This window comes from Eubalaena glacialis, chromosome 19 (assembly GCF_028564815.1).
Source record: "Eubalaena glacialis isolate mEubGla1 chromosome 19, mEubGla1.1.hap2.+ XY, whole genome shotgun sequence".
Classification (NCBI taxonomy): Eukaryota; Metazoa; Chordata; class Mammalia; order Artiodactyla; family Balaenidae; genus Eubalaena; species Eubalaena glacialis.
Genome location: NC_083734.1, coordinates 45,805,040 through 45,832,603, shown reverse-complemented (window position 1 = coordinate 45,832,603; position 27,564 = coordinate 45,805,040). Strand labels below are relative to the sequence as shown.

The 27,564-nt window shown below is 59.2% G+C and overlaps 1 protein-coding gene across 2 annotated transcripts in view; it reads right to left on the bottom strand.

The window, feature by feature from the left end:
• Positions 1–27,564, bottom strand: part of SRCIN1 (SRC kinase signaling inhibitor 1) — a 64,857-nt gene that overhangs the window by 20,770 nt on the left and 16,523 nt on the right. For both annotated transcript variants that reach the window (XM_061175756.1, XM_061175755.1), the window contains exons 2-11: positions 20,393–20,697; positions 17,142–17,240; positions 6,562–6,757; positions 5,724–5,922; positions 5,181–5,274; positions 3,820–4,673; positions 2,653–2,745; positions 2,363–2,406; positions 1,883–2,070; positions 581–756 (exon numbers count right to left, since the gene is read on the bottom strand). In XM_061175756.1, the coding sequence (XP_061031739.1) occupies positions 581–756; positions 1,883–2,070; positions 2,363–2,406; positions 2,653–2,745; positions 3,820–4,673; positions 5,181–5,274; positions 5,724–5,922; positions 6,562–6,757; positions 17,142–17,240; positions 20,393–20,697 (2,248 nt within the window). The remainder of the gene's footprint in view (positions 1–580; positions 757–1,882; positions 2,071–2,362; positions 2,407–2,652; positions 2,746–3,819; positions 4,674–5,180; positions 5,275–5,723; positions 5,923–6,561; positions 6,758–17,141; positions 17,241–20,392; positions 20,698–27,564) is intronic.

The following is a 27,564-nucleotide window of genomic DNA, read 5'->3' as shown; positions in this document are numbered from 1 at the left end:
CAGAGGACTGTCTTCTGTTAACCCTTCCATGTCTAAGCATTTGGGAGTGGGGTGTTCTCTATTCCTGGAGCCCTGTTTCAGCTGCACTAGGACGGGAGGAGGGTTCTCCTTGGCTATACCTGGTCTCAGAGATCAGAGATTTGGAGTGGTGGCAACTGTGACTGGTCAGCACCAAGCTGACCAAGCTGGCCACACCTGAAAGCTCCACCTGAATACTTGAGGGTCAGCTTGCATGGGTCACGGGCCAGAATGAAAGCAGGCAGAGGGCAGAGTGACATCGGGCAGCTGGACGCATGAGAGTAAGGCTGCAGGCCACGGGGAAGCCAGACTGTGGACCATTAGGAAGCAAGACCATAGCAAAAGCAGGCATCAAGCCAGAAAAAAAGAAAACAGGAATTGTGCCAGATGGTCAAAGGTTTGTGGGTCACAGAGAAATCAGGCCACAGAGGAGAAGGAAATCAGGCTTCAGAACGTCACCTGTGATTCAGAAGGAAGGGAGCTTCGCCTCCCCGTGAAACCAGGTTGCCGGCCACCCAGGCCGCACCCCCAGCCCTCCCTCCAAAGCTGGGCCCAGCCTCACTTGAGCTGCTGGGTAATGAGCTCCTCGTCGTTGAGGTAGCGCAGCCGCTCCTCCTCCACTAGGGTGCGCTGCCGCTGCAGCGGGTCCTCCTGCCGCCGCGCCGCCTCCGACACGCGCATGCTCAGCTCCGCCTCCGTGCCCTTCAGCAGCGCGCGCAAAGACTCCAGGTTCTGTAGCTGCGGGACGCAGACGGACCGATGTACGGGGGTGGGAGGGAACGGAGGCGCGCAGCCGGGAGAGGGCTAGGAGGAGGCAGGCAGAGGAGAGCCCGACGCGGGGCAAGCTCCACGGAAGATACCAATGCTCGGCTGTGGCCGTGAGCAGCAGTGAAAGGGTGGGATGGTGGGGGGCACAGGCCGAGGGCTTAGTTCTGGGGAAGAATAGAGGCGGGAGGAGAACGGCCTGGGATAGTGGAGGGAGGAGTGCCAAGTTGGGCCCTGCAGAAGGTGCAGCTGCATGGCTGTGGCGGTTAGCTGCAGCGAAGGGGTAAGATGGTGGGGGGCGGAGGACAATGTTTCGTTCTGGGGAAGTATAGAGGCAGGAGAACGGGGTAGCGGATATTTGGGGGGCAAGGGGTGGCCCTACGTAGGGCCCCGCCCACCTTGCGGCTGCATGGCTATGGCTTTGATGAAGGACGCAAGCACTGGGGTTTGATAGAGCTTCCGTGGCTGGGCAGGGAAAACCGAGTTCTAAGGCCGAGTTGGGGCAAAGGTGGGGGTGGGCGAGATCTTACCCATTGCCCAGATGGCAACTCTCTGCCCCCTCTCCAGCCTGTCTCTACTCATTATTCTCACCTGACGGGCCCTGGGATACTCTCGAGGAGCGGGCACAGCGATGCCAGGCTCCTGACTGGTGGGACCATCTGCCAGGCGGGGCAGGCCCGGGAAGACTGTGCGGGCTCAGGAAGGGAGAGCTGAGGGGATCTGGGGGAAGGGCTTCCGCCCAAGGGAGGGGAGGGGGTAGAGAATGCGGGGCAGGAAGGGACAGGGACTGCCCTGAGGGATACTGACAGGAGAAGGGGGCTCAGTGAGGTGGATTGGGGCTTCAGGAGAGCGGTGAGGATTCAGGAAAGGGGCAAGAGGGCTCAGTGAGGGGGACCCGGGCGAGGGATGGGGGCTTGGTGAGGGCGTAGAGACTCAGCGAGGTGGCGAGAGTTCGAGGAGGGTTTCTGAGAGCAGCCCAGTGAGCGGCGGAGGGCCTCGGGATGGGGCAGACTCGCGGGAAGGAGTTTCGTGGGCGGGTTCTGGCGGGGCGGGGTTTGAGGAGGCGGGGTACAGGGCGACGCCCCGGAAAGGGTGGTACCTGGAGCTTCCGCAGTTGCTGAAGCTGGCTGCGCAGGTCATTGGTGCTGTTCTGCAGGCCACGCAGGTGTAGCTGCATCTGCAAACGGTTGATGGCAGTGGGCTGCCCCGCAGGCGTGCTGCTGGCCGAGGGCGGGGGAGGGCCGGACACTGGGGTGGCCCCGCTGCTCCGGCTGCCTGACCCGCAGGCTGCAGACAGGGACCACGAGGATGGGAGAAAGGGAAGAAATCGTGAGCCTGGGGTAAAGTCCTCCCCACTCCTGACCCCACACAGCAGCCACAGAGAGACGTGGCTCTGGCTCCCTGCCCCAACTAGTGGTCAGCCCTCTGCGAGGAGCAAAGCGCCGGAGCGAAGGCATCTTGGTCTAAGGTGACTACTCATTTATCCATTGAAGCCTGGTGATGTAGCCACTTTACAGATTAGGCATCTGAGGCTCAGAGAGGGCAAGAACCTGTGGGGGAGGGGAGAAGGGTCACTCACGTGCTGAGGGGGTGGCTGCTCCATTGGAGTCTTCAATCTTCTCACTGTGGCACAGGGAAAAGATGGCCATCAGGGGGCCCAGGCCCCAGACTGTCGAAGCTGGGTGAGACCTTAACATAAACTCCTCCAGTCCCCTGATCTCAGGACGGAGTCCCAGAGAAGGGAGGCGACTCAGCCAGGGCAAAATGATGAGACACTGGCTGAGCTGAGCCCAGGGCTCCTGCTGCTCGCTTTCCCTCCCTCTTGCCCAACCACATGCCTTGGCAGTGGTGTTGGGAGAAGAACCTCACCTGGGGGTCTCTGGCTCCGAACCTCGCAGTAGGGCACTCTGCACCAGGCCGGTGAGGCTGGCAATTTGCTTCTCCATGGCCTCCATGCGCTCCCTGGGGAAGACGGTGGCTTTGAGCAACCCCATCTCTGGGCATGGGGTCCCTCCTGCCCAGGGCCCCATTCCTAAGATTGATAATTAGAGGAAATACCATTCCCTCCCCAGCCACCAGCACACAGACAATTCAAAGGGTCCCACTGCCTAGGGATCCACAGCCTACCCCCAACATTGGAAAGGCCCTTCCCCATCTGACAGCCACCCCCTCCCTCTCCAGACTCATCTCTCATCACTGGCTCCCTAATGGGCCCCACCCAGGCCACTCTGGGTCTCTGGGCACATGTATTCCCCCTGCCAGCATGCCCTCCTCCCTACCCTCTTCTCTGAAGTCATCCCAGAGCCCCCAACAGCCTTGAGGAGTACACCCTCCCAAGGGAAGAACAAGTATTTTTTGCTGTGTCTCCCTCACTAGGCAGGGCAGGAACCGTGTTTGCTCAGCTTGGCATAAACAGTGGCCAGTGCAGTGCCTGGCACACAGGCTACAAGAAAGCTGTGTGAATGAATCATTTCTTCTCACCTCTTAGCAGTGCTGCTTGAGGGCAGAGGGGGGCAGCTCAGTGCCCTGGTTACCTCCTCCAGCCTTGCACCCTTAGCAGGGAGCTGAATGATGGGCAAGAGTTCCCCAGCTCGGAGGCTACTTAAAGAAATGTGCCTCTCTCCCCATCCCCACTTCTTACCAGCACCCCCTCCCCAGTGGACTTCAGCCGGCCCTGTGCTGGACAGCTCTCATGGCGGCACATTCTGTGTCTGAGCAGGAAAGGCACTAAATAAAGAGTTCTACTTCAGCCTCAATTTTAGTTGGGGAAACTGAGTCTCAGGGACCGGATGCAAACGCAGGTCTCCAGGGTCCTTGTCTGGGGCCCTCTCGTCCAGCTCTCAGGCCTTGCAGATGAAACGTCTTTCCAGTGCCTTCCCTCCCACGGCCAAGATACTCTGGCGACCCCTCAAGGCTACTCCGGGTCCACAAGGATTCCCGGGTCTCAGAGTCCAGGACACAGTCTGCCACGGACTCTGCCGTGCCCCCTCTCCCCACCCGACCCGCGCAGCCCCGGGCCTCGCCAGCGTCCCTCACCTGGTCTCCGTGTCCTTGGCTGGCACAGGCGGCCCGAACCCAACGAGCGGGCGCTCCCCAGGCCCGGGGAAGAGCTCGGGAGGCGGGGCTCCAGCCGTCGAGGAGCCCCCGGTGCTGCGGGTCTTGCCTCCGGGGCTCTCGGCGAAGACCGACGAGGAGCCTGAGTCCTTGCGGAAGGACTGGCGCACCGGTGAGCCGCGGCTGGGCGGCCCCGAGTAGGGGCTGTGCGGCGGCGGGGGGCCCCCGGGGGGCGCAGCCACGTCGGCCAGCTTCTGCGGCGACGAGGGCGGCAGGCGGAAGCCGTAGCCGTCACCGTAGAGCGGGCCGCCTCCGGCCGCCGCCTTGTACAGCGAGTCCTCCAGGTCGGACTGCAGCGCGGCGGCCGAGTAGGTGCTGAGTGAGCGCACCGAGCCGCGCTTGTACAGGCCACCGGCGCCCGGGTAGGCGAATGGGTCGCCGGCGGCCGCGGCCAGGCTCAGGCGGCCCTCGTGGAGCAGCCCGTAGGGGTCGGCGTAGAGGCCCTCGCCCTTCACCAGCACCATGCCGCCCGCCTTGCCCGCCAGGTCCTCATCCGGCTTCACGTCGCGCCGCTCCAGGATGGCGCTGGGGCTCGGGCTAACGCCCGGGGCGGCGGGGGCGCTTCCCAGCCGCTCGGCCGCGTGGTGCACTGGGCTGCCGGCGTAGGAGGGCGGGCGCCCCCCGGCGTACGACAGGCGCGAGCGCGACGGCGAGCCCGACGGCAGCCCCGACGGTAGCCCGGGCGGCGGCGAACCGGAGGCCAGGTGCGGCGCCGGCGACAGGTTGTTGAGGCGCCGCGTGGGCGACGACTCCCGCGACGCATACACCATCTCTCTCTGTGCAGAAGACAGCCCCCGAACCCCACAGGGCTGGTCACAAAGGGGGATCCCTTGCTTCTTACTTGAGGAGCCAGCAGCTCCCCCCTGACGCTTAGGAAGTCCCTTCTGTTCTCTGCCTTCCCACCCTCCTGCTGCATCTTGGGCCCCTTTCCCTTCAGGGCTCCCAGCACGGAGGAAGAAGTGGTGGAGGGAGAGGCACCAGAGGAGCGACCCCCAGCCCACCCTATGGTGGGGGATGGGAAGCGAAAAGGTAAGGGGTGGTTCCTGAGAGAGATCTCCTAGAATATTTAGAGGCGGGTTCGAGAAATCTGATCGGACAAGAGGGGAAAGTGGCAGATGAGGGGAAGGGCTCCTCCTTGACTCCACAATTAATGGAGGCCACCCTCTGCTTCAGCCTCCACATTCCCTTCTCCAAAGCTGTCCCTGGTGACAAGTGACTAGACTCTGTGCTCCTGGACCCCATCTGCCCAGCCTCCCCAATGCCCTGGGCCTCCCCAGCCATACCCGGAGGTCCCCGTTGGTGAGGTGTGAGCCAGGGAAAGCGGCGTAGAGTGGCTCCTTCCTATAGATCTTGATAATACTGCGGTCCTGGATGTCCCTGGGGGAGGGAGGGGTGCAGAGGGTCACCATCCCCCAGCCCTGTGATGAGGAGGGGAAGCTACTCCAGGCAGACGGAAGAGGGGTGGCCAAGAAGGGCCACGAGCCCCAACCCCTTCCTAACTCCTTGCTCAGTGGATCTTGTGCCTCGGGCTGCCTGCCACCAACACACACACACTCAGCAGCTTCCACCCCGTACACCTCCTCGGCCTCACGAGCCATTTTCAGGTTAGCTCAAGCCAAGGCCAATCAGCAGGGGTGGATGATTTAAAGGGAGGGGGTGGGGCCGGGATGACCGAAGAAGGGGGCGGGGCGGTAGGGCTCCGGGAGGAGAGGGGAAGGGCTGAGGTTGGGTCAGGAGGCAGCCGGGGAATGGCCTGCGGCGTCGAACCCCCCTCAGAGGAGGAGTCTGGGGAGGCCCACCCCATCCCCCCCCGGGGCCACGCCCACCGGACGTCCTCCAACTCGTAGAAGACGTTGCGAGCCTCGTCCTTGATGAGGATGGCTGTGTTGGGCGACTTCAGCATGCCCATGGTGAGCTTCTGCGGGAACATGTGCGCGATGAGTGCGTGCAGCGTGTCCAGGCTGCTGACCTCGTGCGTGATGTGCACGCGCCGAGTCTCCTCCCCGAACTGCAGGAACAGCACCCCTGCGAAGGAGACGCCGCCCTCGCTGTCAGGGCGGCTATCACCACCACGCCGGCGGCCCGGGGAGCCTTGGGGAGCCGCGCTGGTCCCGCAGAGGCAGGGTCTGAGGCCGGATGCCGCCCCGGAGTGCAGGTGCACCCAGGCACTCCTCATGCTGCCGGCCCCTTAAGGCACCTCCTCGACCCCAGGCAGGTTGGAGTCTGGACGAGGAAATGGAATTGGGGGCAGGAGCAGGTGGGGCAGAAACCGAGAGTGAGTGGTTGCTGAGGGGGAGAGAGGTGAGAAGGGAGGGGATGAAGGAAAGGGGGGCTGTTGAAGGGGGTGAGAGAGAAGCCTAAGGGAGAGAGGAGGCTTGCAGAGAGAGGGACAGGGCAGGGGCTGCTGAGGGAGAGAGAAGTGAGGGAAGAGAGAAGTGGAGGAAAGTTGGGAAGGGAGCCGCAGAGGAGGGAGAGGCCTTGTGGGGAGGAGATTGCTGGGGAAAGGGGGTAGGTGGGGGAAGATGGGTAGGGGGGAAGGGAGCCAGGGGCTTACTAGAAAGATGGTTGAGGAGAGAGGGAGTGATGAAGGGGATGGAGAGGGCTCCAGGGTGAGCAGAGCAGAGGGAGGAGCCAGTAGCCTGGAGGGAAGATGGACAGCAGTACCTGGTGAGCGCAGCTTGGTCTGGCTGGTTGAGCGGGAGAGGGGCAGGCTCTGTCGGAAGCGGTTCATCCTACTGAAGCCCAGGGGCAGCTCCGCCTCCGACATGGTCTCCAGTGACTCAGCCGAGGCGTATGACAGCTTGGCCGCCTGGTCTGCCAGCCCAGGCTGGGCTCCCTGAGTGTGGCGCGAGCTGCGGGTCTGCAGGGGCAGGGCGGGGCAAGAGGAACCAGGAATGACCCCTTCACTCTGCCCACTGCCCCCATCCAGGCCCAGGGAGCCCCAGCCAGCCAGCCAGCCAGCCAGCGAGACACACACACACACACACACACACACACACACACACACACACACACACACACACACGGGAGGGTCTTCTGGATTCCAGACTCGCTGTGTGGCTGCAGGAGAGTTCCCCAACCTCTTGGGGCCTTGGCCTCCCCGGGACACCCAGCAGGTAAGCAGTGGGCAAAGGACTCAGGCACCCCGGGAAGCCAGACAAGAAACCATCTGAGCGGGAGCCATGGGCACGCCTGCTATTTTAAGCTTCCAAAGAACAACAACAACACAAATTTGTCACCGAGGTGAGCAGCAGAATTGTTGAGCAAATTGGGGCATTAGTTCCAGACATTAATTAAGCGGCGGATGCGCGAGCGATGAACTTATCCTTCGTGGAGTTCAGAGGGTTGGGGTGGGGGTGGGAAGCAGGGAGAAAGCAGAGAGCTAGGGACCCCAGGATCCCAGCTCTGGGAGGTATGGGCCCTCACAGAGCTGGGAACAATGTCCTGGACTTAGAGTGACTGGGAGAACCACCCCAAACCTCCCAAAGCCAGGTGGACCCCAGTTTCACACAGACTACCTGCCTAGTACATGCGGTGCACATGCTCAGCCCACACGAGCACATGGCATAAGTGCCAGGCCTCAGCCCCTCCCTGCATGGCACATGCTGCCACACAGCCAACCTGCCTGGCTAGCCTCCCAGAAAAGCCTCCTCCAGTACCAACATAGCAGCCCCTTGCCCCGAAGCCACAGCTGAGGGTGATATCTGGCTGGAGCTAGGGAAGGGTGTCACCCAGTGACCATTCCCTGCCCCAGGGACAGCTCGATTACTCTCTCCTTGGGAGAGGGGACACCCTGATTTCAATTGCATATCAAGAGCCTACTTTTGGCTGAAAGCTGGGGCTGTCACTCAGGGCCACAGGTCCTGCCAGTCTGCCCCAGCCCCTCCCCTCAAACCTGGTTGCTGTCAGAAACCCGTCTATTTAAGGGAGAAAGATACTGAATCAGATCTACATCATTCCCTGTTATGTAACATTATATATATATTAGATGTATCACACATATACATGTTATCAAGAAAAAGATCATGTTGCCCAATTGTATTTTTCTATAAAATAAATTGCCTATCTTCAACAGCAACAAATCGTTCAAAACCATTAACATTGGTTATCTTGGGGTTGAGACAGAGCATTCCCTTTCTACTTTATACATTTCTCTGCCGGGTGAACTTTGCACAATCAGAATGTATCATTTTTATCATTTTTTAAAAAACAGTAAAAGTATCTCTAAAAAGGAATTATTTATTCTCCTCCTCAGCTCCCTCCATCCCCAAGTCCTGATTAACCCCTAATTAATCTCCATCTTCATATTAACTCAATTTAATGTTCCAGTCGGATTAGCACTCTTGAAAAGAGAGAACATCTTCCTCTGATGGACAGTGTGCCCAGCTGTCCCCAAAGTGTCCTCAAGGGCTTGGAGATAGAGCAGGTCAGATTTGGGGACATTAGCGGGCATCCAGCCTCAAGCACAATGCCTTGACCAGCGGGTGGGCATGGTTCTGGGGAGGAGGGAGGCAGCGTAGCAACTGGACCCACTGGGGGGATGCCTGTGCCCAGACTTTGGACCCTGCAGCTCAGTTCTAGGCTGATCACCAGTGCCGGCCTACGCCCTTCTCTCTTCCCAGTGTGGGGAACCAGGCCTGGTCTGGTGGTCATGAGGTTGCCAGGCAACTGGAAGGTCAGTGGTTGCCAGGCTAGTATGGATGAGGGGCTACAGAATTCAGGCAAAATGAGGCAGCTAGCAGGGATGAAGTGTAGGGGGTGGCCACAGTGCCTGGGGGGCACAAGTGAGTTGCCAATAAGAAGATGGAACAGGGGCCAGAATGAAGAAGGGGCAGGGATCCTAGGGACTGAGAAGGCAGCCCAGGGAACCCTGCGAGAAGAGATGCCCACATTCCCTGCCCCACCAGTTCCTGTTTCCATCCTGGCCTCCTGGGCACCTTTCCATTCTCACAGCCTTTGTAGAAAACCCTCTTGAGAAGAGAGAAAGCCCATTAGCATGCCTCTCCAGCCCTGGGCTGGGACAACAGAGCAGAAAAAAAGTGAGACATCCAGAAGGACTTCCTGACTAGAGGGAGTTGGCAAGAGAACAAAACAGTAATTTAAGCGGAGCTCTCCAAAGATAGGAAAGGGCTTCCCAAAGATCGGAAGCAGTGAGCACCGGTCCCTGGAGATGCTCCAGTGAGGAACCGATGACTCCTGGTCAGAGATCAGGCAGACGGAACCCTGAGTGGGGCAGTCAGACTAGGATCTGAGATTCCCAAAAGCTGTCCACAGGCTAGGACAGAATCACTTGGGAGCTTTTAAAAACACTCTTTCCAGTGCCCCACATTCACTAAATCTGAATCTCTGGGGCTTGGAGCCTGGGGTTCAAGGTTTTTGACAAGTTCCCAAGGTGATTCTGAGTTGGGAATCACGTCGGTATCCAGGATGCTAATAGCTAATGAGGTGAGGCTCACCATGAGCCAGGCACTGTGCTTAGGACATGCAGTCTCGTGTTTCTTCTACCTTTACAACAACTCTATGATGTAGATACTGTTCCATTTTATGGAGGAGAAACCAAGGCTCAGAGAATTATGTAACTTGCCCCAGGTCACCCAGCTAGTTAGTAGCAGACTGGAATTCACCACCAGGCAGCCTGGCCCTTGGCCCCGTGCATTGAACCACTACGCTCTACTGCTTCCTCCAAAAAGGCTATATGCCTGATGCCACGACTCTACAATTCCGTGATTCTCTGATTCAAGGACTTTTCTCTGGGAGGATGCATGCAAACAAGACGCTTGCAGCAAGATGACACTGGGGGAGTCTGGAATGTATACCTCCCACCCCCTGTCATGATGCCCAGGATTTGAGGGACCGGAGACGCCAGGACGCAAGCAGCAGTCTAACTCAGTTTGCTTCTGAGCCTGGTGCCAGAGAAGAGGTGGTCCAGGAGCGTGCTCCCTCGGGGGTCAGCAGGATGCCCTTGGAGGGGACAGACATCTCTCCAGCTGTGGATGGTCCAGACTCTCCAGAGGAGGCAGGAAGGCACCATCCCTGAGCCCAGCCCTCCACTTGGGCAAAGGGTTAGGGGGTGTAAGTCTGTGAAGTCTCTTGCCTGGCACTGACCAGCTCCCCATAGTGGAAAGTAAGAAAGGGATGAGGGGCCCATTATAGTCACAGGGCCTCCCTGGAAGATGAAGTCTGAGTTCAGAGAACAAGGCCCTCAATAAGATCATGGGGTCCACTTCCCTCCCCTGGAGCCAGCAGTCCCTCCAGGCTGGGGAAAATGCCTCTCTCATTCCCAAATGCTCTTTACGTCCTGGGGAAGCCTGAGCATCCCCAGCCCAGATCCCCAGCAGGGGTGGCACAAACTCCCACACTGGATCCGCAAGCCCCTGGCAGGCGAACCCAGGCTCTCTCAAAGCAGCAGACCCAACCTGCAGTCCCAAGGCCCACCACCCACACCAGACGCTCCCTTGCAGATGCACCACCTCGTGCAAAGCCTGTGCAGGGAGGGGCAGGGGCGGGAGAGCACATGCGGTTGTCACGGACGCAGAAGCACCACACACTGACCTTGAAACTCCAGTAGTTTGGCTGCTGATGGAAATAAGAGAAGAGATGGTTATGCGGGGGCGCTGGGAGGAGAGAGTAGGGCCAGGGGCAGGTTAGAGACCCTTGGCGCTCAGCACTCAGCCCTGGGACGTGGGCCCTCCACCCTCCCAGGAACAGGAAGGAAGCCATGCCTGGTACATCCCATTCTCTACGGAGGCCCGGGATGGCCCTGAGCGGGCTCCAGGCCTGCTGCTGGGGGAGGGGAGAACCATCATTCCAGATGTTTATAAGCCACGTAACCTAGTCACAGTAACTGTCCTCAGAGAGTTACAGGCAGGAAAAGACGCAGATGACCATGATACAGGGGACACATGAGACACTGGCAGAGCTGAATCGGAGCTGCAGGGTCAGAGAAATGGCATCTGGTTGTGGCCGGCCAGGGAAAACTTCCCGGAAGAGGTGGCATTTTTGGTGAGTCTTTTAAAAATGAACATTTTTGGTGGGTCTTTAAAAAATGAGCAGCTGGAGGTTGGGAGGAAGGGCCTGCTGAACAGAGGGCCTGGGGAGGCATGTGCAGGGTATGTTGAGGGAACAGTTCAGTTTGGCTGGGGCGCAGGGCCTGGGAAAGTAGCAGGTTAGGCTGCGAAGAAGGCCCTGGGGCCAGAGGAGCGCCCTTAAATGCCAAGCGAAAGAATTGAGACTTAACTGGGTGGACAAGCAGAAAGCATTTGCGTGAAACTGAGTGGGATGGGACTGGACCCCAGGAGGGCTGAGGGGGCAGGGAGCGGAAGAGGGAGGCAGGGGGCCAAGCCCAGGGCAGGGAGGCCTGTGTAACATGATGCACCTGGGTTACAGGGGAAGTGGACAGATGCCCATCACCCCACAGCACTGGGCAATGGATGGGGAGCCATGGACAGCAAGGGAGTGTTGGCAGTGTTCTGTGGTTGAACAGATGAGAGGGGAGGGCTCCTTGCTCCCCTAGAATGGGGGCCTCAGGTTCCTCCTCATTCACAATAACCTACAGTCACCCTGCCTTCCCTGGAGACCAGAAGGCCCCTCCAGATGGCTAAGGACAAGGGAGGAGTGGCCCGGAGGCCGGACTGGTTCTTGGCAAAGCTGAGGGCACCCTGCTGACCGGTGCCAGCCTCAGCAGGAAGACAGAGGCAGCAGATGGCCTGGCCCTGGGGTGCCTGGCACCAGCAGACAAGATTCCCTAGGCCTCAGAGCCACTGGCAGAGGAGAGTGACACCAAGGGTCCGGTCCCTGATGGGGGGAGGACACCATGGCGGGGTGTCCTGTGCCGCCTGAATACTTTAGTGGCAGAAAGGAGTTGGAGAGGGGCCCTGCTGGGATGGAGGCTTTGGATCTTTAGGGTGGGGGTGATGCCAGGCTAGGGCTAGGATGAAGAGGTTTACTCACCAGGACCTTCCCCTCTGGGCCACAGTCCCCACCTCTCTCCCCAGCATTTGCTCCAAGAGATGCAAAAAATAGTCACATGCCAGGCAGAGGAACGGGACAGGAAAGTCTGTGACCTAGCCAGTGCCTGGAACTACCCATGGACACATGCCACCCCCTGGGTGTCAGGGGATGCCCACAGGTGCTGAGGGGAGGGGAGGTGGGGGACTGGAGTATCAGGCTGTAGCCACAGCTGCCTGTGGCCTTGGGGAGGGGAAGGAGAGCAGAGGGAGAGGACATGTGATGGCAGGGGGTGGGGGGCAGGGCAGGCAGAGCCAGGCAGAGGGCAGGGGAAGGTTTATGATGAGAGTCACGTCTGCAGCCCCAGTGGTGATGGACGGCTCTGCAGAGAAGGCCGCCGTCCCTCATCCACCATCACCATCACACCGTGTACACACAGGCCACCCACAGCGCCCTGCAACGACAGGCCCCACACGGAGAGCTGCTTACAGACACGCAGACATCCTCCAATAATGACATCGCCACAAACACACCCAGAGCAACAAAGACATGCCCACAAAGGGACACAAACACTTGGAGAAAAGCCCTCCATGGTCAGAAACAACCCCAGAAACAGAAACTCAGAGGCAGAGCTATTCATACGTGGACCAACCCCATTCATACAAAACATGCACCCCGGGCCCGCCCAGGACACTGACCTGCTCACACACACTCCCACAAGCAGAATCAGAGAGGCCCCCCCGGCCCCTAGGGAGTCACAGAAACAGACAGAGACATGAGGGATACCCATTCACACATATGTACACACATACACGCACACACCAACTGCAGAGACACACAAAGCAGCACACACACGTACAAAGAGAAAGTCTCACCCCTCCTTCCCCCCACTAGCCAGGTCATGGTGCCTCTGGCCACCTCGGTCACTGTACCATGCCTGTGATGTCCCAGACATCACGTGGCAGGTAGGTGAACACCTGATTCAAAAGAAGCAGAAGATGCCCCACCCCCACCCCCGCCCCAAATGTCAACACATCGGACTCCGTATGTGCAGAGAGCTGGGGCCCACCTCATGTCTCTGGGAGGGGGACAGGGATGGGGCCTGGTTACAGCCACACTAGCTATGCCCTCAACCTGGGCCTGCCTCAGGCAACGCTGGGCACATCCATGGGGCAGCCAGACCTGGAAAGGAGGGATCAGTAGCTGGGGCCAGGGGAGAGAGCTGGGTGGCATCAGTGCCACAGAACAGGCCAGCCAAGCCCCACTAGAGGGTAAAGATGGAAGAGATGCTGTTTTTGTGCTTGGTGAACTTGGAGTGAGGCTGAGATCAGAGTCCTGGGACTTTGGGCGCTGGGTGGTCGAGTACACAGAATCCTGCCCCTCCGTCACCTCGGAAAGTGGGAAGGATGATCCTCCTTCATGTTGGCCCCACCAGGAGTGAGACACAGAGTCTCCTGGCAACTCAGTGTCCTTGGAGGGGAAAAACCATAGTAGGGAGAGGTCCTTGGGGATGGCGTCTATCCCCCGTCTCTGTCTCTTTCCAGGGTGTTAAACCCATGGGACAGCCTTGGGTGACTGAGAGCAGAGGGCTCCTCTGTTTGCTAAGGTAGGACTCTCCTCCTCCCATCTCCAGCACCCTTTACTCCTCACCCTCTTCCTGGTTGTCTGTTCCTCCCGCCCTGCCCCACACAGTGCCTGGTATAGAGTAGGCTCTCAACAAATATTTGGCCATGAATGAGTGTCAAGAAAACAGGACCAGCCACAGGTGGAAGGAGGTATCTCTGCATACTCTTGTCTGGCACCACTTTCCATCTCCTGGCACCCAGCAGAGCTCAGCCTTCCATGTCTTTTCCCTGGGAATCTCCCAGCACCAGAAACCCCCGGAAGGAGGGCAGAGGGCAGGAAGGGCCCAAGAGAGGTCTGGCTCCCCAACCCAAGTGAAAACCTCCAGTATTAGGGCAAAGCTGTCTCCCTCCCCCCTACTCAGAGAGGGGTGTCTCACCTTCCCAGAGGACAGTGAAAAAAAGAAAGGGCTGAGTAGGAGAGACCCTTTGGGGTAATCACTTGTAGGGAAGAGTCTTACAGGAGCTGGGGCAAAATGAGAGGTGTTCTAGGAGGATAAGATGGAAGCCAACCCATCCACTCTGTAGGGACCAGGCTTTCAGAAATGCGAGAAGGGGAGCTTCCTGGAGACCCAGGAAGCAGCGCCAGGGGGTCCTCAAACTCCCTGTTGAGAAGAGGAAACAGCTTCTTCCCTCTAGGGGCTAAGGAGTTAACTCCCTCCCTCCTCCACCCTAGGAGCCCTTGGTGAGGTTCTTCCCTCCCCCCTGCAGCTGGTCCCTTCTCCCCCACGCAGTGCGCTGGGAGGGCGGGGCCGTGTCCCCTGGGAGCCTTAGCCCAGCCAACTGAGGTCTCTCCCCTCCCCTGGGCAGACGTCCTCTGTAGGCTAGGTGAGTGCGTGACCCCTCCCTGACCTCGAGCCCCGACGACGACGACGCATCCTTCGGAGAGGGAGGGCAACCTATGGGTCGCACCCCCTCGCTCTAGTCCCCTGGCTGTGCGTGCACCGGCGCACACACCCACCTTTCAACTCCTGTGAACACGCGTCCACGTAAACATTCGCCTCCCCCCTCCCTTGCCCCCGCCAGGCTGGGGCTCCTTAAAGCCCCCCGAGGGCGCCAGCCTCCCACCGCGACGCACGTGCACTACTCCTGACCCTCTCCCCTGTGTGCCCGTCGACACGGTCACCTCCTACCCCTTCCCAATGCAGAGTGTGTGTGTTGGGGAGGGGGGGTGCTGCGGGACCCGCGCTGAGCGGGGGCTAAGGGCGCACCCCGGAAAGGTCATGACTTTCTGAGGCTGGGGGAGGGGGCGCCAGCCGCATTTCGGGGTGGGGGCCGGTCCCCTGCGGAAGGCTGAGAACGAGATGGGGGAGGGGAGGGGGCGTTTCTCAGGGATCCGGAACCGCAACGGCCTGCGAGCCCCCCACCCCCAGACCGCCCCTCAGAGTCGTGGGAAGGGCCCCCCATCTCCGTGCCCCCGCCCCGCGGAACCCGAGGCGGCTACCCCGGCCCCCGCAGCCGCTCCCCCTTACCTGCGGCCACAGGTGTATACGCGGGGTTCTCAGCCCCAGGTCGCGCGTCGGGCGGGGGAGGGAGGGCAGCCCCCTACTCCCACCCGCCCGGGCTCTCCCCTCCCCCGGCCGCCTCCGCAGCCCCAGCAGCCGCCGCCGCCGGTGCCCTTTGCTGCAATGAGAGAGGCGCCGCCGCCGCCGCCGAGCCGGCCCGGGCCCCGGTCGCCCCGGTAACCGCGACTCCACCTGGCGCGGCACGGCGCGCCGCCGTGCACATCCTCTCTCTGGCCCCCTCCCCGGCGCGGCCCCGCCGGCGCAGCCCCGCCAAGGAACGGCGGAGGCTGGTGGCTGCGTCGCCGCGGTCACCCGATACGCCGGCCCGCCGCCCGGGACTCGGGTTGCAGCAGGAGGGAGGGAGGTTAGACAGCCTAGTGGAAGTGGGGGAAGGGCTGTGGCTTGGAGTCTGGCCTCCGGTCCCCTCTCAGGGTCTTCTTTAGGCCCCAACCCCCAACGGTCTGGCCTAGGTTGTGTGTGTGGGGCAGGGGGGGGGAAGGAGAGTGGCCTGCCTCCCGACCCGCCACTCTCTGAGCTTACAGTCTCTCCCTACCGGGGTCTCTCTCGGCTGTGCACCGTTTCAGTTCTAGCTCTCCCATGACTCAATTCCCAGCCAAGTCTGGGAGGCCTAGGATGCCTAAATTTCCTCCATGGCCTCTGATCCTGCTCTGCTGTGTGACTCTGGCATTTGCTGAACGTCTCTGGTCCTGCACTTTACAAAAAGGAGCCTGGTACCCAGCCATGGGGAATGGGAAGTGTGATAAGCACTAAGTATAAAGTGATGACAAGATCCTGGGCACAGCCACTTTTCTCTGTACTTCAAAACCCTGGGGTGAAGGTCCCTTCAAGCTCTCCTCTTTCCTCCATCAGAGTAGATTCCAGATGTGGACAGGCCTGGGACTCCATAACCTGGGGCATCAGAGCTCACCAAGTCCAGCCTCACTTCCCTCCATCACCCCAACTCAAGACGCTGCATCTGCTGTATCCAGGGAGCGCACCCGTCCTCTGCCTCTCACCATCCCTGTCCTAGCCCCACTTTGACCTCCACCGCACATGTGGCCACTCAAGATGAGTCCATCCCACTTGCCATCTAGCCTTGGACGCAGACACATCTCTGTTCCCTAAGTTCAGTCAGTACAGGGCCAAGAGCTGGGAAAGGAAGTGGGGCTGGGTGCCCTGTGAGTGATGCCAAGCATGCCAATCTCTTGCTAGACTTGAGTTACAGACAGCTAAAAGTACCGTGCTCTGGAGCCTTGTTTTTTCCTAGGCTGTCACATTTTTCCTTCTCCTAATTCTTCTTGAAAAAGTCAAGGCTTGCTGCTCCTCTCCAGGGGGCGCAGGGTATGCAAGGAAGAGAAGATGGCACCCATGCGACTCATTGGATTCTCTGCCACTACACCTCCTCTGCCACCCTCAAGTCAAGGCCCCCTCAGGGCTGCCCCTGACCTGCTGTAACTCTGACTCCCTGGCCCCTCCTCCCCTCTGGGGCTTCAGATGACTGTTTTTCTCCCACAGCAATGTCCAGGCCTGAGCCGGGAGCCTGAGCCCTTAGGATCCTGTCCCAGGGTGCCCCTGTCCCCTCTTCCCATCAGGGAAACTGAGGCATATGAAGAATCAGGAAATCAGTTCAGAACAAATGGCTAGAGGCCAAGGTCCTCTTCACATTTTGAAACTAAGCAGTGGACATAGCAAGAAGTGTGGGAGAGAGATATCATGAAGACCTTGCTGCTGGTGAGACATCAGGGGAAGGTTGGGTCTGCTCAGAGATGGAGGATAGGGTGGGGATAGAGGAACGAGATGATCCACAGTGGGGGTGGGAATTGGGTACAGGGCACAAGAGATTCCTGAAAACCAGTGGGGTGAGGGGAGAGGTACCCCTGTTTAAGGAGAGAAGGATTTTTTTTAAAATGGTTTTTTAACCTGATTATTCCCCCTCAAAAAAATTCCCTCCCCAAAGCCAAACTTTGGCACAGGTTTGGGGAGGTAGCGGTAGGAATTAGCCTATCACGGCGAGAGTACGGGGCATAGGAGTCTCCTGAAAATGCGGACTCCTACATAAGAGAAAGGGATGCAAAATTAAAATCCTGGATATCCCCCCTCCAAAAAATATCCTCCCCAAAGCCCAAGTCTGCCATGGGTTTGGGGGGTGGGGGGGAGGCGGGGGACTCACCTGGGCCGGCTGGCCAGCCCCGGAGGGGGCGGAGTCGCCATGGAGGTGGGAGCAGAGGGAGCTGAGGAGGCACACGGGGTCCACGGTCCAGCCGCCAACCTGTGTGCGCGAAGCGGGGGACACCCCATTAGGGGGAGCGGGCAGGAGCCGCTGGGGGACTGTGACGGGGGGAGGGGAGGGCATTCCTGGGGCAAGTCTGGCACAGAGCTCACCCTGCAGGGGGACCCTGCGACACTGGCTAGTCCCTTACGAGGCTGGGTCTCTATGCGGGGCCCTGGGCCTGTTGCCGGGTCTTTCTCTCCAGTCAGGCTGGGGGCTCTTTGAGCCCAGGGCAAGGCCTTCCCCAACGGATACTCCTGAAGTCCTTGTCTTCAATTCTTGACTGCCTCTCTGGACACTCCGCAAGGGGGCTGCCCCTCGCCTGTCCCTTCTTCCAGCTCTTCACTCCCCCCACGCTGAAGCTGTCACCTCCTCCCCCACAGACTCGGGAACCATTCCGCAGGGGGCCTCACCCCAGTGTGCCTCTGTCCTGACAGCACCGCTTTCCTCCCCGCCATCTCACGGAGGTGACTTTCTTCTCCCACACCACACCTAAGGCTCGAAACCCATCCCCTCCTGATTCCTCCAGGCCCTCAGCATCCTCAAAGTCATCCGTCTCTCATTAGGTCACCCCACTAACGTACTGAGCCAGCGCTAGGCTTAGGCACCGAGCGTTCAATGTAAGTGAAACAGCCGTAGATCCTACCTACTTACACCCCAAGGCAGGGAATGAATGAGTGAATGAATAAAGGAATGAATTTGTGAGTGAGTGGCCGTGCTTTGATTCATTTACTGAGCACCTACTCTGTGCCAGTGAATGTGCCAGACACATAGGAGGCCCTCAAACATGCCCACGTGCTCTCTTACAGGCCTGCTGCCCCTTGAGGCCGCCATCCCGGCTGTCTTCATGTTTTTCTGGCCAAACCTCCCCAGACAGATCTGCAGCCCAGGGGTCCTGTTCCCTCACCACCTCCAACCTCCTCAACCCCTGACACTGGCCCTTACCTCACCACAGCACGAGAAAGGAGCTCTTGATACCCTCCAGACCCACAGATCCTGGCCGGTCCCAATGGCTGTTTCTCTCTCCCATCCCTCCAGACTTCAGAAGTGCAGGGGGCCCTCCTGCTGGGCCTTTATCCTCTTCCTCAGGGATGCAGGACATTTCTGGTTCCCCCTCCCCAGCTGTCAAGGGCCCTCTCCCTTCTCAGACTCCATTCTGCCTTGGTGACCAGGCTTACCCTGGGTCCCACTTCCATTTCTGCCCATATCGTGCCCAACCTTCCTTCTGAAGCTGTGGTCCCTTCAGAGTCTTGAGTTGTATATTCAGTGCCTAACAGACTTCTGCGGGAAACCCCTACCCCCTCCTCAAACTCATCTCCCCTATTCCTGTCCCCCACTCCCCCAAACGTTTCCCTCCCATCCCTCTTATTTCCCCCCAAGGCACCAACATGTCCCTGTCACCCAGGTTTTTCTGTATTTGCCTCCTGGATCCAGGCAGCAAACAAGGCTTGTTCATCTTCCCTCCAACCCCACCCCCACCCCATCCCTTTCCCTTCATCATCCCTGACACACTCTCTTCCTTCTCTCCTTTCCCTGCCTCCAGCCACTCCCTCTTGTCCCCTCCTATTCACCATCCAAAAACAGCCACGGCCCCCCTAGTCACCACCATCTGGCCCCCACACCTCTCACTGCCTCCCACCCCGAGCCCTCTGCATCAGCCAGTTGGACCTCTATGCCAGTCCTCAAACCAACACAGACCTATGCTCACCTCCCATCTCCCTACCTCCTAAAACAGCGTTCTCCTCCTCTATGACTATTCAGACCCTTTCCATCCTTCTAAGCCTAGTTTAGGTACCTCCTCCTCCAGGAAGCCTTCCCTGACCAGGCTGGTCCACCTGATCTCCCCTACTCCAAACCCTCTTCCAACTGACTGTGCCACTTATACTTAAGTTTAACCATCCTTTCACCCCATCTAGATCACAAAGGTCCCTGTCCCCTCCCCCTAAGCCAGAGCACACAGAAGGAATCCACTGAGAGGGACCCCTGAAGGGGAGGGCCAGATCTCCTTCTGCAACTCTCCCTTATTTTAGTTGGAACTCTGCTCCTGGGAGGACTCCGGAGCTGAGAAAAGGTAAAGGCTGGACAGAATTGGAGGTGACATCAGGGGCAGATAAGGTACCAGAAATGCACCAATGTGTCCTTGTTCCCTACAGTGAGGATGGGGATGGGCACACTCTCCCCCCTCCCCAGCCACACCCAGCAGTACTTGGAAAGGGGGACAGAGCCAGACAGGTGTGAGAGCAGGGATGGATACCCCAAGGCTTGATTGAAAGGATGCTGACGGGATGAACCACTCTCCCCTCAGCCCTTTCTCCCAGAGTGGATAATGCCTGGGTCTCAACAGCCAACGTGCTGCAGCTGTCAAGGCCCCTACCAAGGTGGGACTGTAAGTAGAAGGCCAATCCCAAGAAAGAACTTTCCTACAAACAAGAAGGTCATACTTGGATGCAGAGATGCATCCAGGAACCCAAGGATCTGGGAGAGCTTTACAAAGGAAGCTTCGCACCCCATATAGAAGGAGACAGGTCCTGGACCAGAGGCAGGAGCCCTGACTCCCATCTAAGCCCTACTGATGACAGGAGAGAAACCAAGGCACAGAGAGAGGAGTCCTCTAGCTCAAAGTCACACAGCGAGTCTTGGGGGGAAGGAACGGGGTGGGGGAGGAGGGAGGAGGTAAAAGGCCCCAGGAATTCTGGGCTCTGTTCTTGCAGGGCTGGGGCACAGGAGACCCAGCCTTCTGAAGCTCCCAAGGCCTGACCTTCCCTTAGGGGCCATATCACAGAGGTGCCGACCCCAAGGTCTCAACTCCACCGCTGGATGGACCCTCAGACTCAGAACACTCAGTCCACGACGAGGCTGTCCCTCTCCCTCCCCACCACGGTCTTGTCTCTCCAAGACAGCCTTCCTCTGCTCAGTCCAACAGCCTGATTAGAGGCTGAGCTCTCTCTGTCCAGTCCCATGCTCCAAATTCCAGGGCTGCAGGCAGAGGTCTGGGTGCTGAGCCCCCACCCCCTTCCTCCCCAGGCTCCAGAAAAGGCCAACCACAGCAACAGGGCATCCGCTTTCCCTCCCCAGACGCCTCTCAGAATCAGGATGAGCCTAGGGACAGGGGAGCACAAGTCACACCCCCTCCCCAGCCCGGCCCCACTCACCTGCTCCCGCATCCTGTCTTGCTGACTCCGCAGGGCTAGGGCGTGCTGGGGGTACTTGCTCTTCAGGTGGTCCATGAAGGCATCGCGCTTGCGGTCAGCATCGGCCTTCTGGAGCCCGCTGAGCGCCTCCAGGCTCTGGGCCGCGATCACCGTGTGCCGCCGCTCCGACGTGTGCACCAGCCCCACGTTGGAGAAGCGCCGGGTCCCGCTGCCCCCGCCTCCGCCCCCGCCCCCCAGGGTCCGGTACTCCCGAGGGTACTCGGCATCGTCTGCAGAGAGCATGGGGGGGCTGCTCCGCTCCGGATCTGCAAGGGGGGGGGAGGGGGGACAGCAGGGTCACCGTGTGCCCGGCCTGGGACTGCCCATCTCCCACTGGGATCACTGTGAGGAGAGGTTGGCCTAAGGGGGGGGCAGCACGAGGCACCTGGGGTGAGGCAGGGGCTGCCTGCCCCCCACTAGGAACAGAAGAGGCAGAAGGGGTGGCTCCTAGGAGGGTGGGGAGCGAGGGCAGTGTCCAGCTTCCTGCCCTCTGCCGGTGGGTTTGGAGGATAAGGACTGTGGCTGAGGTGCTGTCCTTTGAGGCCAAGGAGGGCTGGGAAGCAGGGGTCCTGGACACCTCTCTAGCCGCACATCCCCTTCCTCCTTCCTTATGCTGGGCTGAACAGGGGAGGGAAGGGGAGTTTCCTTTTAGACGCTTCCTGAAAGCTGTGGAAAGGAGCCTGCACTGTCTTTCTTTCAAGAGCATCTTCTAAGGAGTGGGGCAGGGGCTAGCTTCCTCCCTCAGACTAGCATGTCAGGACACACTTGTCTTTAGGCTGGGGGCTGGCTTGGAAAAAGGTCAGGACTAGGAAACGGGGGAAATGAGGGCAAAGATCACACCCGGGATTCCCAAGAAGATGGAGGTCCAGGGCCTGGGACATGGGACCCCCTTTCCCTTCCCTCCCCAGAGACAGACAGACAGACAGACAGGAGAGGCTGGGCACAGAGAGGACAGTGAGAGATGGACTGAGGACAAACTCAAAGAAAGCAGACAGAACAGCTCAAGCTTTCCCCCCGGGACCCTCCCCTCCCCCCTCCCTTTCTTCAGGCTCCCTTCCCAAAACACACACAAACAAGTTCAAGACCTATAAGGGACGCACAGGGGACAAAGTACAGTACGGAAGCAAAAAAAAAGAGAAGGCCGGGGGTTGAGGTCTCCATGCAGAACTCTGAAGCCCATCCCCACATGCCCATCAGCCTTGAGCCCTTGGCCTCCCCAGGCCCAGCTCTGCTGTCTCCTACCCTCCAGCCTCAACGCTGACCTTCCCAAAGCCCAGCAGGGACAGCGGTTCCAGAGTGTCACCCACACCAGGGGTGGGAGGAATTGCTGGGGCTTATCTGAGTCATATTCCTGGTCGTAAAACAGATTTGCCCTCCCTCATCTCCAGAAGTCACCCCCCTTGAGAGACAAACTTGGTCTCCCCAGCATAGCCCCAGCCTCACAATCCACTAGCCTCAAAGCAGCACCCCTAAGTGTAGCCTAGCTCTGGGGGGCATCAAGCACTGTAGCAGACACAGGCACCCTGATGCAGGGGCTAACTCACAGGGCCGACTGGGGCAAAAGAGGAGGGGCTGAGGATTCTGTGACCCAGCCACGTTCCATCCAGCCCAGCCCCCGTCAGCCCCCTCCCTCCACACATCCACTGTTCATCAGGCCCACTGCCAGGCCTCAGTCGCCTCCCATCCACCACAGGAGGAAAGAGGAGTTTCAGCCACGTTCTAGGAAAAGCCACCCCTCGCCCAACACACTCACACACCCCTCCCTGGGCTATGGCAGAGGCATGTCGATCTCGGGGACTGACCCCTCGATGACCCAGCACCGCCCACCAAAGCCAAGGGAAGAATGGCTTCCGTGGACACAGAGCTCCAAAGCTTCCAAGGGCCTGACTGATTGCCGTTACCACAGCCTTCAAACCTCCTGTGTGTGTGTGGGGGGGAGGCGGCGTATTACTGTGGCCCCATTTCAGAGATGGGGCCACCCAGGTCAGAGAAGACCAGTGACACACCCAAAGCCACAGTCAGTGGTAGAGGCCAGATTGGACCCCAACATGTATTAGGTTTGCCTCACCCTCTCCCACCACACCTTCCTGGCCAGACGACAATTGTTTATTGATGGAAAAATGGTACCACCTCCTTGTTTGCCTGCTGTCTCCTCACCCTGGCGCTGAGTCTGGGGTCCCTCCCTCCTCCCTCCCGCAGGCAACTGTCCCTCTCACCACCGTCACAACCCTCTGTTGTGCTCCCCAAAGTGAGATCCAGATACCCAAGAGATGACTGGGGGAGGAATATTGTTTCATAGCTTAAGAGTTATACCTTTATTTTCAAGGATTAAAAAAAAAAAACAAGAAGGCCCAACTACTGATTTCATGGGTACTGTTCCTTGGGATGGTAGTGAGATAAGGTTTCCTTTAAAGTAAATTTATTAAGTTCAAAGTGAGTTCGTATTGAGTTAAGACGGTGAGAAGGATCCCTGGTAGGGAGGAAATTCCTGAAGCTGGCCCCCGACTGAGGCTGGGAACCCTGGGGCCATCTTGGTGGGGACCCAGTCCTTGCCCTTGAGGAGCTGGTGGTAATGCACGGTGGCCAGTGAATATGGCCGAAAGGGAGTGACCTGATCATCATCCAGAAGAAGAAGAGCTGGAATAGGGGTTACTCTGGGCACAGGAGAAATAGCCCCAACCGGAGTCAGGGGGCTGCCTCCCATGACCCTTAAACTCTCTCTTCCACTCACCCTCACCACCTGCTGGAGGTCTGCAACCTCATGGGGCACAACTGAGCAGGAGACCCTTCCTGGCCGAGTGCCCTGGACACTCCGTAGTCCTCCCTTTGCCTAGGCTGGGGCAGACTCTGCCCAAGGCCTGGCTGCTGGAAGCCCAGCTCTAGAGCCCAGCGTGAGCCCTGCCTGAGCCAGAGGGCCTTCCCCAGTGCCAGCCAGCCAGGCTCGCCGTGCCTCCTAGGGCTCTGGACACATATAGGCACACTGGGAAAGGTCTCCAATTCACATCTGCCCTCCTGCCCTTCCACCCTCCTGGACCCAGAAGAGATGCTCATGCCCACTGGCACCCTCCATGCCAGCACTTCCTTCCCTGGATCCTGGGGCGGGGTGCGGCGGAGCCTCAGTGCATCCGGAGTGGGGCAAGCAGTATGCCAGCCTGAGAGAAGCAGGCACTGTGGGGAGGTCTGGGGTCACCCAGGCTCTCCCAGGTCGATTAAAGGGGCGAGGCAGGTCTGGCAGGGAGGGGTCCCGGCTGCTAGAGCGGGCAGCGGGGAGGCGGAGGCTCCAGACACTGGATGACTACAGCCCCATAAATCTCACAAAGGTGGGCAGCAGCGGTGGGGAGAGAGCTGCTGAGCAGGCCCGAGCAGAGAGTGCAGAGAGGCCCAACTCCTCCCTGCCTCCTCCAAGTCAGGGCTCACCCCTCAGGTGCCTGGGCACGGCAGAGGGCGGGGTCATGGGTGAGGCAGGAGCTGGATTCTAGGGGGTGGCAGAGAGACAGGAGGGGGTAGGAGAGACAATCGGCTATCTCTGAGGGGAGGTGGGGCTTTGATTTGAAAAGCTTTAGAATCTGTTTAAGAACCTTCAAGATCTTTGGCTTTGTTTAACAGAGAAACTAGGCTCAGGGAAAGAGGTGAGTTTCCTGAGCTGCCTGTGTAACCCCATGAGTCCTAGCTCCCTGCTCTGTGCAGATTTCTCTCCTCTCTGGGGCCCCAGTGGAGTGGGACAGCTGGCCTGGGATTCTGGGTTGTGGGGGCCCATCCTGTTGCCCTTGGGAGAAAGAGGCCCTTGGGGGCTCTGAGGGCTCAGGCATGAATTTATCTGAGCCAGCCCTGGGCACTTGAAGTCAGAACATTGGGAGAAAAAAAACACAAGCCACAGACACCCTGGGTTTAGAGTCAGCTCCTTCCCTGAGGGGCCCCGGGTTAGCCATTCCTTTAGTTACCCATTCGATCAACAAGCCTCTTCCCTCTCGGAGCCTGAGGGTACTAATCTGTAAAATGGGCACGTCCACCTCTAAACCCTGCTTCTGGGCACTGGGTGAGAAGCTGGCAAGATAATGAGGAGAAAGCACACTGCTTTGAATGAAAGACACGCCTGGCACATGGGCTGTCGAGACAGCAGGACAGCCTTCCCATTACTCCTGTTCCTGCTCCAGCCACCACTAAGGTCTTGAGTGACCCTGACCCTCCCCAGACTGAGCAGCCCAGTGAGAAGCCCAGGAGATCGATTCCAATCTAGCAAGCAGTAGGCTCTGGGTAGCAGTGGTCCTGAGCAGATCGATGCTTGCTGTTTACCAGTAAGGGGCTGGTGAGGCGTGGGGGTCTTGTGGGGGGTGGGGGATGGGGGGCGGATGGGACAGGGAGGCCTTGAGGAGGTAAGCAGGACTGGGTTCTACGGGGGCAGGGACATGGGAATTGGAAGACTCTGTGGTGGAGAGGCAGGGGGCTCTGAGGGCAGGGGAAAAGTGGGGAGACCCTGGAGGGGAAAGCAGAGCGGGGGTACACTGCTGGAAGGGGTGCTGGGACTGAAGGTCCCTGAGGGATGGGGGCTTGGGGGATTCAGAGAGATAAGTTGGGCCTGGAGGGTTTGCCAACTCCCCAAGTATCCTCAGTGTGCAAGGCCAACTATAATTTTCGAGTGAGAGGTTCAAGCTGCAGGGAAGATGCCCAGGACTGATGAAATCCAGCTCAGAATGAGGGAAAAGGAAGGTGGGAAAGGGGGCCTCTGGTCACCCTCAGCTCAATCTTTTTGGCCTGGGCAACCAGTAAGTGAACCCGCCAGAGGCTGGGATGACCAGGGAGCAGTGGGCGCCCCCCAGTGGCCGGCTGTGGATAAAGGCGCAGGTGCTTGGGAAGAGAGCGACATTGTTATTTGTTCCACCAACTCCAAATTCCACGTTTATTTATGAGCCCAATTTATTTTTATCCTCACTGCATTCTTTTACATGAGATCACTGTAACTCAAGATGAGAATTAAGATCCCAAGGATTCAGTGACACTCTCTCATAAGCCATCCAGCCCCTCCCCACCTGGCGTCTTTACCCCAGATGTCACCAGCGACTCTGTCCTCTGGCTGTCACTGGGCAACATCCACCCATGACATCATCTTCAGAGGAAGAGAGAGTGGAGAAGAGGAGAGGGGGAGGGAGAGGGAAGAAGAGAGAGGAAGGGGAGGAAGTAGAGGGGAGAGCAAAGCTACGAGCTACAGAGAAGAGAGGGCTCTCACGGGGGTGCCTGCTGTGAGGACCCAGAGTTCAGGACCCTGGCTCCCTCTCCCCAGAGACGGGGAGGCTGGACAAGGCTCCTCCCCTGGGGACCTGAGAGACCTCACAGGTGCGCCCCCATCCATTGCCTGGGCAGAGGTGGTGGCTGAGCACCAACTCAGGGAGTACAGAGGACCCTGGGGCTAGATCCCAGAGCGGTCCGCAGGCAGGGCAAGGGGAGGGATGCATGGAGATTGCTGGAAAAGTGGAGGGCCTGGTTCACACCCAAAGTGCCTTGCCCACAGATACACACATATACACTTGAACACATGTGGTGCAAGGCTCCCCCAGTCCCACCGTCTGCAGCCAAAGCAAGAGGAGCCCAAGTCACCCAGGAGGAGCCCCAAGGCGACTGCCACCATCGACTGTGCCTGACAAGTCCATCCTGCTGGGTGGCTGCTGCAGTCAGGAAGTGCACTGTGCTGGGAGGTCAGAGGCCAGAGGACAAAGGTCAAGCTTGGCAGAGGCTCCAGGAACTTGAATGAGGTGAAGGGATCATCCCTTCGCCCCCACCTCCCCCCGTGAAGTAGCTGGCCCCGCGGTCTTTGGGCGCCCCTGGCTCTGGGCGCCCTGTGTGCCCATGGCCCTCAGTCCGCTGTCTGTCCGTGGGTCCTTGGAGCAGAAGCCCGTCTGTGTCGGTTTTGCAAAACCATCTTTTCCGCCCCATACCACAGCAACCAAAATCATTTTCCGGGCAATTGCCTTTCTGTAAACATTCCTGTGTAATATCCCCCCAAATTGCTAATGCCCAGCACCCTGCTGAGTCTCCCTGTCACTCCAACCAGAGCCTCAGAGGTGGAGGTGGGCAGTGGGAGGAAGGGCGATTGGAGCGGAGGTGGTGGCTGCACTGAGGATTACGGACAGGGCTTCAAGTCCAGCTCCTGGCATGAACCTCCATACCTGCCCCCGTGTTTCCCCATTCCCCCCCAGCCCAGCCCCACTGCCCTGAAGGTCAGGCCTCCTCAGGAGAGCCTGTCTGGTCCGGGAGGGATGACGGAGAAGAAGGGGGAGGGGATCCCATGGAAGGGAGGCCTGGGAGGAAAGGGAAATGACTTGAAAGCATGGGGGTGACGGTTAGTCAAGAAAGGTGACTCCCTGGAACCTGGGAGCACAGGGGCAAGGCCAGGCAAGCGGTCATCACTGGGTCCCCAGGGAAGGCAGCTCCCTCTGTCCCTGAGGTGTGAGAGGGAGGACACAGAAGTGGGAAGAGGCCAGGTGGAGCCCATCCCCACGATGGACCACTACCCGGGCAGCGCAGTGGTAGGGGGAGGTGGGCAAGGCGAGAGGGCATCAGAGGCAGGATAGTCCTTGGCTGGTGACACTGATGTCCCTTCCCCACCCCCCAGCACTGATCTACAGAGCCACCGAGGAGGACGTCCTGGGGTGGGTCGATTCTCCTGGCAGTACAGCAGGGAAACTGAGGATCAGGGAGGCGGAGGGAGTTAACAAGTCACCGTGTGGACTCCCCTCCCCGGGCTGGGGGGGAAGAGGGGGAGGAGGACTGTGGCCTGTGACCCCCTGGACTCTTCTGCCCCCACGTCCAGGGAGCCCTGCTACCCCCCAGCCCCCAGGGAAGCTGGGCATCTAGACCCAGCTGGGGAGTGGGGTGGAGACGACAGAGTCCCGGAGGGAGCCAGGAGGCAGGGGAGGGTGCAGGGCACTGCCAGTCACAGCTTCATGCAGGCAGAGAAACACGAACCAATTTGCGCAGATTTAAAACCCACCAAAGGCCACTTGGTAAACGAGTCGGAATCAATTAAAGGACCTCGTCAGGACTAGGGGAGGGAGAGCTCACCTGCCTGGGTCTTGGCTGCTCCCAGCAGAGCTTCTGGGGCTTTCCCCAGGGAGAGAGAATTTGAGAGAGAGAGAGAG